The 15,818-nt window shown below is 36.5% G+C and overlaps 1 protein-coding gene across 9 annotated transcripts in view; it reads right to left on the bottom strand.

The window, feature by feature from the left end:
* Window positions 1-109: 109 nt before the first annotated feature.
* The window catches only part of FAM13B (family with sequence similarity 13 member B), a 102,442-nt gene continuing 86,733 nt past the window's right edge, over window positions 110-15,818 (bottom strand). For all 9 annotated transcript variants that reach the window (XM_045822568.1, XM_045822577.1, XM_045822585.1 and 6 more), the window contains 9 exons: window positions 15,445-15,574; window positions 14,442-14,523; window positions 12,581-12,810; window positions 10,503-10,586; window positions 9,973-10,068; window positions 5,028-5,111; window positions 4,775-4,938; window positions 3,685-3,786; window positions 110-2,439 (listed from right to left, as the gene is read on the bottom strand). In XM_045822568.1, coding sequence (XP_045678524.1) covers window positions 2,316-2,439; window positions 3,685-3,786; window positions 4,775-4,938; window positions 5,028-5,111; window positions 9,973-10,068; window positions 10,503-10,586; window positions 12,581-12,810; window positions 14,442-14,523; window positions 15,445-15,574 — 1,096 coding nt within the window. In that variant the 3' untranslated portion in view covers window positions 110-2,315. The remainder of the gene's footprint in view (window positions 2,440-3,684; window positions 3,787-4,774; window positions 4,939-5,027; window positions 5,112-9,972; window positions 10,069-10,502; window positions 10,587-12,580; window positions 12,811-14,441; window positions 14,524-15,444; window positions 15,575-15,818) is intronic.

Genomic DNA, 15,818 nt, shown 5'->3' with positions numbered 1-15,818 from the left:
ATTCAAACATAGCCTGAGAACACTAAGACACGGGAACACGAAGTTTTTTCTTTTTAACATCTAGAGGAGAAAAAACAAAACAAAAAAAAAAGCAAACATTTACAATGACTTAGAACATTCAAGTTCTTTTATTATAAAAGTCTATACAATCAAGTGCCAGACACAGCAATGCAAATATACTGGTGGTCATATATATCTATATATTGTTTGTATATAGATATACAGCTTTTACTTGTACCAAAGTAAAACTATCACAAACTGCCTAATTCTACCACCTATTGCTCAACTACGACACACAATACTGTCACACAGCGTAAGTGCTGCCATGCCACTTTTATCTATTCTATTCGCAGCCAAACATTAACAGTGGATAACCAACATCATGAAGCAACTGTTAATTTTAAAATGAAACCAGTCAGGCCATTGACTTATAAAAATATGGTACTCATATAGATTTAGCATTATAAAGAAGGAATATATTATTTAAACATTTAAATAGTGCATATGGACATTTTTGCATGTGGTATATAAAATAAAACATTCATATAAAACAATATACAGCGCACATTAAATTAGATGTTTGAATATACTCCTGTCAGGAGACTGACAGAAATTAACTAAATGTACACTGCATGATGGAGTCAAATCAAAGTGATCTTTTGGCATTTTCAATTTCACTTTTCTAGGTATATGTTATAAATAACCTAGCTGTAGCAAAAGTAAACCACACGAAAAAGGTTGGATTTAGTGCTTTATTCCCCAACTACATGATCACTACCAATGAATATTCCCTCCCCACAAAAAAGGCATTGCACACACAGGTGAAATGTGAAGTACTAGAAATGCTACTTATTAAGCTACTTCATATGCTTACTATGTAATAGCCAGAAGTCTGAGGTTCATGCTTCCCCCGTCTTATTAAAGGATGTGGCAAAAGTCCACTTTGTATGGAACAAATTGTTAACATTAGCTAGTTAAGAAAACCATGCATGAGTCACTGCATGCAAAACATGGGCACAATCAAAGTGAGACACTCATCAATCCAAAAAAGCACCAGGAAAAAAAGTAATACTTAGATTAAGCCTGACCAAAATATGCTATTAATGCCTGTTATGTTGTTAGCACAAATAGAGTCACCGTTCTGTGAAAATGGTTAGCAGAATACCAGGAGAGAACCTGAAAACACGCCATGCAAAGCCAAAGAAAAAAAAGACCTGCTTACAGTATATGACAAGGGGCATACCACTACCCATCCTGTGACCAGCTGCTTTAAACAGCCTGTGACTGAGTAAAAGGTGGCCCCTTTAAAAGATGTTTTATGGTTTTTGCTGATTAAGAGGAAAAAAAAAAAATGTAACCCGCCCCCATGAAGGTATACAGAAAAATGCAGTGGTATAGCCCTTGTTCAGAATAGATTTCTTCAGGCATAATCATTCTTCTGCCAATGCCGGCCCATTTGATTGAACACACAAATCTGAGTCCCATCAGAGTTCCTACATACTGACATGGCTATTTTCTCACATTACTGGAGGTGGGTAGGGTGGAAAAAAACAGAGGAAATGATCCAGACAAAGTACATCACCACCAACTGATAAACAGTAACTAAGAAAGCAAACAGTAACAAATCCCATAGGCAGCATGTGGTATGATTCAGTTTTGTGTGTTATGTGTGAAATGTGTTTTCACTACAGAAATAAGCAAGGTCACTTTTTGGTCTACCTTCTAGTTATCTTGAGCCAGGAACAGTGTGACCAATGAATTGCAAAATTTTGCTAACATACTACCTGTGAAAAAGTGTCACTTTGAGAATTAAACAGAAATGTGTTCCACAATAGGACTTGAAATTTCAGTTGATTTTGGTTTTCTAGGAAAACATAGAACATAGTTGCATGTGTGCACATTTATAGGCTTTTCTTTCATATTTTCAGTCATTCTGTAAGAAAAAGGCAACGGAAGAATTCAATGTGAAGATTTCTTCTTAATTTTCTTCAGTAATGACAAAAATAATAAAGTTGGAAATAACAAAAAGCTTATACTTCCAAAGTTCTTGAAGTTGAAAGGATAAAATACTAGTCTTTTGCTAACAGGATGTATCTGTGGTACAAAACAATGAAGAAAACTGGATGTTTGTTAAAGGTGGAGAGGACAGTCTGTGTTAATACGGACCATGTGCTCCCTAGAGAGGGTCTACTTACCCCTCATTTCTCTAGTGGTGCCACAACCAAGTTACAAAATGAACTCAAGTACCAGCCAAGTACACACGGCGATAGCTTAAGGGAATACAACTGATTTTATGATGTATCAAGGAGCCTATTTTATATGGATTTTGAAGAATCTTGTTTGCTGATAAGAACTTCAAGAAGCCTAAGCTTGGCTTTAATTTTCTTGTACTCCCTGTATTCCTCAAGCACTGGGACACGATCCTCTTTCTGGGCATTCCTAGGGGAGAAAATAAAATGTGTAATATTCTAGAGATCATCTGGAAAATAAAATACCAATTGTCCTAATGTGAGACAATGTTACCAAATATAAATTCAAATTTTAAAAATTGCTTTTTAAGATTGTTAGACTAATTCCCTCCAACTCCAAGGAACATTCCTGAACTACTTCTATTTTTGATGAATTTCTCTATTGCTAGATTAAATGGTACTATATTTATCAATGATCACTGCAGATAACTAGAGGTAATATTTCAATAAGACATTCATTGCTAGACTCTGTCAGGTCTGTGGATGCATATTAAGTGCTAGAGGGCTACAATGAGTTATTTCATACATTAACTGTAGCTTCAGTGAATTGAGATGTGAAAGTATAACATCTTACCTGTGGTAGCAAGTAAGTAGTTTCCTCATTTTGTATTATTAATGACCCAATGTAATTTAGTTTAATCACTAAACGCTAGGTAAAGCATCAAACCATCTTAAGTAGTATAAGAAAAGTTTTCTTCCAATAAGACAAAGAATTAGAAGGTACTTGAAAAACCCATTCCTGTACTTGAGATTTTTTAAACCATTTTTGCCAACCTATATAGAGGACTCAATAGCCACTGGCTGGTAAGACCACCCAGTTACAGGGAAAAACTCTTCTGAAACCTGAGATAGCCCTCATTTCTGGCTATCATTTGCATTAGAATATATTTTTATTTTAAAAAGAGTCTCAAAAAAAAAAAAGTCTCGCCAGGTGAACCATGCATGATGCAGTTAGATAAAGACAACCTGTCATATTGTATTATAGGAGCCACATGACTGCCACCGTGTTACCTTGGAAATATGCAGCCTGGAATGAACAACAGCATACGGCCTAAGCAATGATGGTCTCAATATAGGAATCCAAACTAACTAAAGATAAAACTCATGTTATGGGACCCTTTCTAAAATGAGAAACATTTCACAAACACTTCCCAAAGGGTGAGGATATAGTGTAAAAGAACATAAAATAGTTGCCACTCAACCAAGCCTTCCTAGGACAACCTTGGATTATTTTATCAGATGTTGTTTAACTCCAGTTCTGACTTTTCTTGCCATTAATAGCAGGGCTTCAACATATAAAATAATGTTTTTTACTTTTATTTTCAATGCTAATATCCTTATATGCACAATTTATTTCTGTTCCTATATATTTGAACTGATGGGAACTTGTGAGTTTAAGGAGAAAGAGGACTCAGTTTTGTGATGGTCAACAAACCTTCCGTTTTGTTGATAAAATGCTTCTTCAAAATCCCTTAATGTTTTACGCAGTTTCTTTTTTTCAGCTCTGGCTTTCCAAAGTTGTTCCAGTAATTCAGGCCTAAAATTGAAATAGGAACAAAACATTACTGAAAGGACACTCTTGATCCATTATGTTATTAACAGTAGTTTTTGAACCCTGGCTGCAAACGAAAGTCAGCTGGAGAACTTTTAAGATATACCAATGCCTAAGGCCTACCCCAGACCAACTAAATCAGAATAGCTGTCAGTAGGGCTCTGTAGCAGTACTTAAAACAACAACAACAACTACTACTACTTCCCAGGTAATCCTAAAGTGAAGCAAGGGCAGAGAATGACAGGCACACAGGGGTGTCAAACTCATTTTCACCGGGGGCTACATGAGCCTTGTGGTTGCCTTCAAAGGGCTGAATGTAATTTTAGGACTGTATAAATGTAACTACTCCTTAACAAGGAGCAAGGAGCTCAGTGCTGCCACTGGGCAGAAACAAGGTACCAGGCCGGATAAAACAGGTGCAGGGCTGGATTCAGCCCTCGGGCCTTGTGTTTGCCACCTGTGCTATATCAGGTGAGAAAGTTGATAGAGAACATGAATGATAACTCTCAGCTGGTTCCTGCACTTTGTTATGCAGCAAATATAGAGTTTTAGTTTTTAAAATTTTCAAAACACATTAATGTTTAATTTCAAAAATGTGAATTAGGCAAGATGTATTTATAAATCACATTTTTTTAAAAAAGGGTATACCACTTAAGCACTAGATTAATTCCTTCCAAGTGCTTGATTATTTAACATTAATTTTTTAAAGATTTCATTTATTTTTAGAGAGGGGGAGAGAGGGAGAGAAACATCAATGTGAGAAAAAAACATTGATCGATTGCCTCTTACACGCCCCCAACCTGGGACCTGGCCCACAACCTGAGCATGTGCCCTGATCTGGAATCCAACCAGCAACCTTTTGCTTTGCAGGACAACACCAATTGAGCCACACTGGTCAGGGCTTAACATTACGTTTCTTGACATGTAAGTTTTATTATACAAATAGGCTAAAATCACAAACTAGCCTACATACATAGATGCTGCTCGAGTACTTGACAATCGGAGATCCAGAGCCAGTTTTTCTTGATTTTCCTCAACATCAGATTCTGAGTTTTCTAATGAAGACTGTGCCTGTACAGCAGTTTTCAAGATATCAGTTAACTCAGGAGACAGACTAACACCATCTTCTTCTTCTTCCTAAAAAGATATTCAAACAAAGAATCAAACATGCCAGGACTTTCAACTTCTCCTTTAGAAAAGAGATCAGAGAATAATTTAAGGATAACCTTGATTTCTTCAAAAAAGTGAGCAGTTTCTCCTTCTATGATTGGCTGTAACATCTGACCCCTTCGCTTGATGGATGGAGATCCCTGTAACAATCAACATACAAATGGTTTAACATTTTAAGTATTTAAAGTTATGAAACTTCATTTCACTGATACCAAACTTTATTTTCAAAATGTGAATCATTTATGCTTTAAATTGTTTAGGAATTTCTGGGTAAAATTTTTTTCTTATATGTATTTTCTAGTTACCATATTTTGCCATATATAATAGCACTTTTTTGCCCAATTTTTAGAGGGAAAAGTAAGGATGCATATTATACTTGGGTAGTACTAATTCCTTACCTATATAAATGTTTTTAATTCTTTTATTTATGCTTATGCATTAAAAGTGTAACTCTAGAAAGCAATAACAATATCCATATGTAAAATAATGTTCTGGATTACAATAATCAGTTTTGTTTCTAAATATAAATAAAAAATTAAATTAAAAAACTAAAGTAAAAGATTTCTTTTCCTGAAAGTTTGGAGCAAAAACACAGGTATGCATTATACAAAGGAGCGTGTTACACAGAAAAATACGGTATGTGTGCACAAAGTGAAAATGACATTTTATGTCTAGATAATTCTAAAAGAATTATATTCAGAAAATATTTTTAAAATTCTAAATAAAAGAAAGCATGACAATGTAAGTGAAAACATTTTATTTTTTAACAATAGCTGTGAACCACTTTGGTCTAAGGACAACTTTATACTTTTTAAAAAGTAACAGTTTCACTAAGATATAATTCACGTACCATAAAATTCGCTCTTTTAAAATACACAATTTAGTGAAATTCAGTATATTCACAATTTGTACAACCATCACCACTATCTAATTCCAGAACACCTCATCACACATACATAAACAACCCCCCCGCCAAAAACACCCTATATTATCAGCTGTTATTCTCGTGCCTCTCCCGCAACCCCTGGCAAACAATAATCTACTTTCTGTACCTATGGACTGGCTTATTCTAGATATTTCATATAAATGGAATCATACAATATGTGGCCCTTTGTGTTTCGCTTCTTTCATTATGCATACATACTTTTTCAAGGTTCATCCATGTTGTAGTATGTATGAGAACTTCATCATTCCTTTTTATGGCTGTATTCCACTAGATGGATACACTACTTTTGTTTATCCATCAGTCACTGGACATTTGGGTTGTTTCTACATTTTGACTGTTATGAATAATGCAGCTATAAACATTTGTGTAAAAATTTTTGTACAGACATGTTTTTAGTTCTCTAGGAGAATTGCTAGGTCATATGGTAATTCTATGTTTAACTTTGTGAGAAACTGTCAAACTATTTTTCAAAGTGGGTGCAATATTTTATTATTTCCACCAGCATTGATGGTTAATTGATTGTTATTATCTGTCTTTTTTTTTATTATACCAGTGGGTATAAAGTAGTATCTGAATGTGGTTTTTATTTTCATTTCCTAATAACTAATGATGCGGAACATCTTTTCGTGTGCTTAATGGCCATTTATATATCTTCTCTGAAGAAATGTCCATTCAAATCCTTCGCCACTTTTTAAAGTGGGTTATTTATCTTTTTATCATTGAATTATAAGAGCTCTTTATAGGACTTCCGGCAAGAAGGAGGAATAGATGGACGCACTGTACCTCCTCGCATAACCAAGATTAGAACAACAATAATTTACAGATAGAATAACACTCAAAACTGACAGAGGATTTATCTGAATGGAAGTCGGACAGCCAAGAAGTTGAAGTAGACCCGTATATCCAGACTGGTAGGAGAAGATGAGCTGGGCGGGCGCGGGGCTGGTGCAGGTCGGCAGCGCGCGGAGGTCGGGGAAAATTTGATGCGAAATCAGCGCGACAGCCATCCGGGGCGCAAGAACGCAGCGGTGATCCCTGAGTACGCAAGCTGCGGCTGGCGGACCCAGTGAGGCAGCGATTGTGGACCAGGGCAGAGCTCACAGCCCAGGATCCCAGAGAAGGGTCTGAGCCCAGGAGAACGGATCTGCCGCCATTGTTCCCTCCCGCCCCCGCTCCCACCCTCCCGCCCCCGCATATAACATCACAATCTAGAGACTGGGGTGCCCAGCCCCAATGAACACCTAAGGCTCCGCCCCCCACCATAACAGGAGCGCGCGCGCGCGCGCGCGCGCGCGAGAGAGAGAGAGAGAGAGAGAGAGAGAGAGAGAGAGAGAGAGAGCGCTCAAATAGAAGAACAAATCAGTGCCCCAGAACTCATCCTTTTGAGCGACCAAGAAATAGCCAATCTATCAGATGCACAGTTCAAAACACTGGCGATCAGAAAGCTCACGGAATTGGTTGATTTTGGGCACAATTTAGATGAAAGGATGCAGGTTACCATAAAAAAGATGCAGGAAGATACACGGAGGAGAGCCAATAGTGAAAGGAAGGAATCTGAGTCTCAAAACAATGCAGTGGACCAGAAGGAAGACAGAATCAACCAAGCAGGAAAGCATGATGAAATAAGAATTCAAAAAGTTAAGGAAAAGCTTAAGAGCATCCAGGAAACCTTGAAACATTCCAACGTCCGAATTATAGGGGTACCAGAATGGGAAGGGGAAAAGCAACAAACTGAGCACGTATTTGAACAAATAATAAAGGAGAACTTCCCCATTCTGGCAAAGGAAATAGACTTGCAGGAAATCCAGGAAGCTCAGAGAGTCCCAAAGAAGTTGGACCCAAGAAGAAACACACCAAGGCACATCATAATTACATCAGCCAAGGTAAAAACGAAGGAGAGAATCCTAGAAGCAGCAAGAGATAAGGGGACAGTAACCTACAAAGGAGTTCCCATCAGACTGTCAGCTGATTTCTCCAAAGAGACCTTACAGGCAAGAAGGGGCTGGAAAGAAATATTCCAAGTCATGAAAGACAAGGACCTACATCCCAGATTGCTCTATCCAGCAAAGCTCTCATTTAGAATGGAAGGGCAGATAAAGTGCTTTTCAGATAAGGTCAAGTTAAAGGAGTTCATCATCACCAAGCCCTTATTTTATGAAATGCTAAAGGGACTTATCTAAGAAAAGAAGATAAAGAAAAGACATGTATAGTAAAAGGTCAGCAAACTCACAATTATTAACAACCACACCTAAAGCAAAACCAAAAGAAACTAAGTAAACAACTAGAACAGGAACAGAACCACAGAAATGGAGGGCACATGGAGGGTTAGCAGCAAGGGGGTGGGAGGAGGAAAGAGGGGGAAAAGGTATAGAGAATAAGTAGCATAGAATGTAGGTTGAAAATAGGGGGAGGGCAAGAATAGTATGGGAAATGTGGAAGCTAAAGAACTCATGACACATGGACATGAACTAAAGGGGGGAAACGTGGGTGGGAGAGGGGGTACAGGGTGGAGGGGAGAGAAGGGGGAAATGGGACAACTGTAATAGCATAATCAATAAAATATAATTAAAAAAAGAGCTCTTTATATATTTATATGCAGTCCCTTATCAGATACATCATTTGCAGACATGTTCTCCCATTTTGCAGGTTGTCTTTTCCCTTTAAGTGGCCTTTGTGCACAAAAGATTTTAATTTTCATGAAGTCCAATTTATATTTTTCTTTTGTCACTATGGTTTTGGTGTCACAGCCAAGAAAACATTGCCCAATCCAAGATCAAACAGATTTTCCTCTACTTCTTAAGAGTTTTACAATTTCAGCTCTTAAACTTAGGTCTATAATCCATTTAAAGATAAATTTTGTGTGAGGTAAGAATCTTATTTTTGCATGTGGATATCCAGTTGTCTGAACACTATTTGTTGAAAAACCATTCTTTCATACTGAATTGTCTTAGCTTAATTTTTAGACTGTGAATTTCTTTTTATCACAGTCATATTTAGGAATCCTTAAGATCTAAAAATGCTTCCTATAGACTCAGTTTTTAAAAACAAACTTGTGGAATTCAAAATGTTTTTTATATAAAAATTCAAAGACTATATAGACTATTACGGAATTATGAAAAAGGTCAGTGACACACAAAAATACCTTGTCATCAAAGGATATAATCTGTATTAAATAAACCTTTATGTGCAAAGAATATAAACTCTACAGGCTTTTTTTCCCTTGTTCAAAGAAAACTGAGATGACCAAATAAAAAAGAATCAGTTCATGTGAGTGCTAAATAAGAAACGCTCACAAGGCCAACATGAACCTTCTATCGAGCAGTCAGGTGGTGAAAGTGCGAAGGAAAGCAACCCCTGCAAGTGACTGCCAACACCAAAATGGCCTGCAAGCCTACACACCCTTCCAAGTTCTAGTAAGTTCATTCCTATGAGCTGATGCAAAATGGGCTACATGCTGTTTTCTACTTGAGCCTGAGAACAATCTAGAGCCACACTATCAGCACTTAATCTGTACACATGTATTAGAGTTTCATTTTTCTCTAAAAATGTACACAAAAATGAATAAGCATTATTTTAAAGGATTTTTTCATTTAAAAATATAAACTTGGAAAAAATCAGTTGATATTATTCTGCAAAATAAGTAAATACAATCATGATGGCCATCACAAAACTAACGTAATTTCAAAGACATGAACTGAAATGGAAAACCAGGCAAGAGTGTGAAATACAGGTTTTTTAATTCCACAAAGTAGGAGACTCTGGGCATATCATTACTGAGTCTTAGTTTCATCATCTGTGAAATAAGACTATCTTCTGTTACTTGTTGTGACTTGTCAGAATTTAATGATTTAATCATACATAATAATGCTTTACAAAAATCACTGGGAGGTAATAATAGGCACTTACTAATTTCCTGTTCTTCTGAAAGTAGTAAGTTTACCTTACAGACACAATTCATGCCACCGTGGCTGTGTCTTTCTCCCATACACCACCACAATTTTTAATAATAGGTCTTGGTAAAATTAACTAGATAAATATTTGCATGTTTTACTTACAAGGACAGGAATGATGCTAGCTCTTGTCAACATCTGTTTTACAAGTCTGTATCTATCATAGAGAGGTTTAACAATGTGCCTTTCTTCCTTGGTAACCTGCAGCAAAAAAATGGAAATCAACTGGTCATTAGAAACCAAAAGAGTGGCAATATGACTTTCCTCCCAATTTTAAAAATATTATTTTAAATAAATAGGCAATCTCCCAAATGGATAAAACAATGCTCTATGAAATAGCTCTGAAAATTTAGGCTACGAAAGTGACCTGTCCCTTTTTTCAAGATAAAAAATCTTTTTTAGGCCCTGGCTGATGTGGCTCAAGTAAACTGAGCACCAGCCTGCGAACCAAAGGGTTGCTGGTTCAATTCCCAGTCACAGCACATGCCTGGGTTGCAGGCCAGGTTCCAATTTGGGGTTGTGTAAAAGGCAACCACACAGTTTCTCTCACTCTCTTTCTCCCCTCCCTTCCCCTCTGTCTAAAAATAAATAAATAAAATCTTTTTAAAAAAATCTTTTTTAGCAAGAGACATTACCGGCCTTCCATGTTGACTTTCATAGTAAAGAAGACTTTTCTGGAGAGACGTTTTCTCTTCTACCAAATGATCTTTTGTCATTTTCTACAGAGGAAGGGAAAAACACTCTCATTGGCACCCTCATTACTGTTCTCACCCTCACAATGTAAATAATTCAGTTGAAAGGGCAGCCAGCCCATCACTCTAACCTAGGCCAGTAAGAATAGATCCTTTGTGGATTTGCAGGGAACATTTTCAGTCGCCTGGAGAATCTGATATTCTGACAATTAGTTACCAAACTCTTTGGTGGCTTGATTTTTATTTTGTCTAAATAAGTTATGAATACAAGCTTAGTGATCTTCGGTAAGTTACTGAACCTCTTTTTGTTCAATGTCCTAACCTATATAAAAGGGGAAACTTCACCCTACCTCATAAGCCTCATAATAAGTTAATATGTTGTAAAGACACATATAAATGCCTATCATTTTATTAATTTGCATACAGTCTTTAATTGACATTATAACTGTAATTTTATATGTGTGAACACACACATACAAAAACACATGCACATACAGTCTCATAACACATTATTTCTCCTCAACTATTAACAAAATCTGGCAGCAGTACAGTAGAAAGAACGTGGGAAAAAAAAAAGTCAGCCCTGGCTGACGAAGCTCAGTGGATTGAGCGTGGGCTGCGAATCAAAGTGTCACAGGTTCGATTCCCAGTCAGGGCACATTCCTGGGTTGCAGGCCACAGCCCCCAGCAACCGGACATTGATGTCTCTCTCTCTTTCTTTCCCTTTCTTTCTCTCTCTCTCTCTCTCTCTCTCTCTCTCTCCCCCTCCCTCCCTCCCTTCTCTCTCTAAAAATAAATAAAATCTAAAAAAAAAAGTCAAATTATGATCTTCAGCTTCTATTCTATGACCTCATCCAGCACTTCCTTTTCACAGTGCTCTTTGCATGACTTTTAGTACTCGAACAATACTAGAGTAGGCAAGACACACCAAACTTATCTGCCCACAGAACCTTCCTACTTTGTTCCACAGGACCTCTGAACATCTCAGTGCACCAATGTTCCACAGACTACCCTTTAACACTAGGCCAAATAAATATACTTAATTCCAGAGCTAGATGGTACTATCTATCCTGTTTCTCACCGGAGTGAAATTACAGGTAAAAAAACGTTTAACAAATATCACTTTAGATTACACTCAATAGAGGGCAGCTGGATGCAGACTGTTAAGCACTATAATTTCAACCTCAAACTTGAACCTAAAACCTAGCATAATGAATGTGAAAAAGCTCATGTAAAAATGAATGTAAAACTAATTCAATCAAAATCACTTCAAGGGAGCGAGGAAGCAGTGGGTCTAACACAAAATTAAAAAACGAGTTAGAGCAAAGCAATCAGAATTTCTATAATCTAGCTCAAAGGAAAGTGACTCCAATATTTAGATCATGAGAGAGGTGTACTCTGTTGTCAAGGTAAGAATTCAAATCATTACCCCTCACTGCCTGAACAAGAGTTCACTTGAGACCATCTACCTCTGTACTAGCCTGGTAAATCTCATCTGATAAATAATTTTGGCTGCCAAGTGTTTTGACCAGAACTGCCCTAGGCATGGGCTTTAGTGAATAACGGTTCCTTAAAAAAATTCTTTTAATTATGTTAGTATTTTAATGGACATAATCACAGCCATTTAAGTTATAGGGCTGTCAAAGGGACTCAAGGGTAGAGTGCACCTACTAGTTGGGGCCAGGCATAAACTAAGAATTCCATAGATTTAACTATTAAGATACAAAGTAAGAATTCAAACTAAGGCTGTTTCATGTTCTTTACACACTCAGCTTGCGACCTGCCTGCAATATAAACGAACAAATTAGTGTTCTAGTGTTTTCAGTCTTATTGTGGCTCAGTCCCTGAATGACAGGATACTTCTGGTGCACTGATGAAAACATGTTTCTGTATCTGCAGACTTGGGAGGCAGACTCAGGCCACTCAGACTACCTAGGCATCTCCATGCCACTGTGGTCAATTACTTTGTTTCAGGAACTCTAAAGGCTATAGTCTGGGCAAACACCATAGCTCAAGATTACTTTGACATCTTCTGGAAGACATCTCTCAACACGTTTTTCTTTCAGTCTCTTCAGAATAAGCTCAAGTGTTGCTTCCTTAGATGGCTTCTTCTCCTTGTGAATGACCCTGGATTCATCTTCATTCTCTTCATCTTCATGGTCTAGAGAAGAGCCAAAGCTTTTTGGAAGAGTGTTACTACGTGGACGTGACTGAGGTACAAATTCTCCATCAGAACTTCTGTGTTTTGCATCTACCAGAACCAAGAGGAAAGATCAGTAATTTTAGCTAAAATGCAACTAGGTCAAAAGAGTAAGCTGTAAACAAGATATACAATAGGAAAAGATACATTTAATAGCACACAGGCTCAGATAATTCAAGGTTACATGAAATATTTAAATTCTACATTTATTTATATATAGCAAGACAGCTATACTATTCATTCTTACAAGCAATATTCATAGGAAGCTTATTATAAAGTAAGATGCTGTGATAAGGATTGGAGAAAGAAGCATGGTTCTTATTTTCATGGGGCATAACATTCAGAAAAGTAAAAACAAAAACCACGTAATCAAATTCATAAACAAAATTATTTCAAAGAGTTTTAAGTACTATAAAGAAGACAAGACAGAATGTTATACAGTGCTGACAGGAAGAGACTTGTTTTTGGATAGGCCTGACGAGGAAGGCTTTTCTGAGATAGTGACATCCTGAGATAGTTGAACACACAATATGGAGATAACCTAATAAAGAAGAGTTTAGGGGATGGACATCCCTCTCCACTTGAGGCAACAGGCCCTAAGTGTGGCATGTTTAAGGAACAAAAAATGAGAAAGTGGTGAAATGAGCTAAGGGCAGAGTATGCAAGACCTTGAAAGTCATGGCAAGAAATCTGGACTATTTTAAGCTGGAAGGAAAGCCCACTGAAGGGCTTTCAGCAAGATTGTAACAGTTTTTAAAATGGTAATTCCAACTTGCTTGGAAACTTAAATTAAACAAGGAAATGCTTAACAGAGCTGTAGGAAACAATTCTAAAGAAAAGGTAAGAGACTTAACTACAAGAATGTAAACTCAATGACAACAGATACTGTCTTGTTCACTCCTATAAACTCATATGTCCACAAATACTTTATACTTAAACACTAGAAATCTGGTTGAATTCAAATGAATAAACCAAAATATGATGCTCCAGATTATACATCTATACTTGATACAGATAAAATTTTTTAAGTATTTATCATTTTAAAACATGCTCACTATAACACACATGAAGTACTTATACCTTAGCAACTGCTATATTAGGTTAACATGCAGTAACCCAATACCTAGTTTTTAATTCATAAAGACTTACTATTAAATCTTTGTGGTATAAATAGTTCATTATTAGATATTCTCACCAAAAACCAAATCTGCTTAATATACTTAAAATATATTTCAGATAAACTTTATAATACTACCAATACAATCTAGGGCACCTTTCAAATGAATAGTACAAAGTAAAACAAAGGAAAGAAGTAAAAATAAAAATGAGAAAAATAAGAAAACTTTTACTTGACAAACAGTGTCCAAGATTTAAAATTACCAAAATTAGAACAGGCTGATGGTGACCACAGGGGAGAGGAGAAGGGTGGGAATTTCAGGGGGAAGGGTTTACAGGAACAAGTATAAAGGATACATGGACAAAAACAAGGACGGGGATGGCAGGGTGGGCTCGGATGGGAGTAAAAGGCAGAAAACTGTACTTGAACAACAATTAAAATTAAAAAATAAAATAAATAAAAGCATTACATAAATTGAAAAGAGTACCAAAATTATAATTCTAATAGATAGTATGAAGAATATTTTTAAAATAAAATTATACTACAAAAGTGGCATATTTTATACCTTTAATTTGCTTCCGAAGTTTGGTAAGCTCTGTCATCCATTTTAATACCTTTGGATTAGCTGCAATATCACTGTATGAAGGCTGAAAAGTTAAGAAACAGAATCACTGTCAACTTTGTGGTAAGCAATAGTTACATTAATTTATATCAAAGTAATATTTTACAGTTTTCACAGTAGAGACTTCATTCAATCCTCATTTTTGTCTTACCTTAAGTAGATCTTAAGACAGGATATTAAGTAAAGTTCTCAGAGCAGGATTTATCAACCAAAAGAAGCCAAATTTGAATATGGATCTTCTGAATGTTTGTATAGGACTCTTTCTACTTCATGTTCTGATTATTAAATTATTACCTTAAACTTATTGTTAAATTTAAATTATTTTTTATTGTTATTACATTTTACATTTATTATTTATATTTATGTATTATATTTTATTTTTTTAAAGATTTTATTTATTTTTAGAGAAGGGAAGGGAGGGAGAGAGGGAGAGAAACATCAATGTGTGGTTGTCTCTCATGCACCCCTCACTAGGGACCTGGCCCACACGCCAGGCATGTGCTCTGACTGGGAATCGAACCGGAGACCCTTTAGTGTTTGCGGGCCGGCGCTCAATCCACTGAGCCATGCCAGCCAGGGGAAAGTTATTTATTATTTAAAATTATTAAATTAAACTCTTTTTTCCACCTCTTACCCTTCATACTTGGGGTTTTTAAGGGAGGGCAGAAGTAGCATTAACGTGATTTATCAATGTAAAGTATTTACTTAAAAAAATTCTACAGGCTGTTCTGCCAATGGAAACCTAAAGAAAGGATGGCAAGAACACTGGCATGGAACTCAGAAGGCTAAGGACCTACAGAATCTCAGATCTGTATGATCACTACTTCTCTGGACATCTCAGATTAGTTCTCTCTCCCAGGAAAGAGATGGACTGATGAATCCTCTCCAAAGAACCTCCTCCCAGTTTCAACAGATCTACCTCATACAGGCAATACTACAAACTTACCTTGCTATTTCTTTCCCTTTCAAATTGTTCTTCAAATTGTCTGATTTTTTTCTGAAGTTTTTTGACCAACTGATATGGTGTTCTGTCTTCTCTTTTTTCATCTTTTGAACTAAAGGATGATCTTCGAATCCTGAATTAAAACAAGAGGCAAACACTATATGTTAAATTTCCAAGTTATCAACAGCATATCTCTTATTGCCCTGATTTAACATAATACTATCACCAAGAAGTATATCCCTAACACTAAAACACAGTCATAAAAAAGAAACTTATGCCACAAAATTAGCTAACACAAGTGTTGACAAAAACAATCTGGAATCATTCAGAAGTTGTTTGAGCAGCGCAGAGCTCCCTTTGTGTTCAAACTGCAAAGG

Source organism: Phyllostomus hastatus, unplaced genomic scaffold (genome assembly GCF_019186645.2).
Source record: "Phyllostomus hastatus isolate PE091 unplaced genomic scaffold, TTU_PhHast_1.1 phas_contig_150, whole genome shotgun sequence".
In the NCBI taxonomy this organism is placed as follows: domain Eukaryota; kingdom Metazoa; phylum Chordata; class Mammalia; order Chiroptera; family Phyllostomidae; genus Phyllostomus; species Phyllostomus hastatus.
The sequence above is the reverse complement of the archived record's forward strand: the minus strand, read 5'-3'. Positions and strand labels throughout refer to the sequence as shown.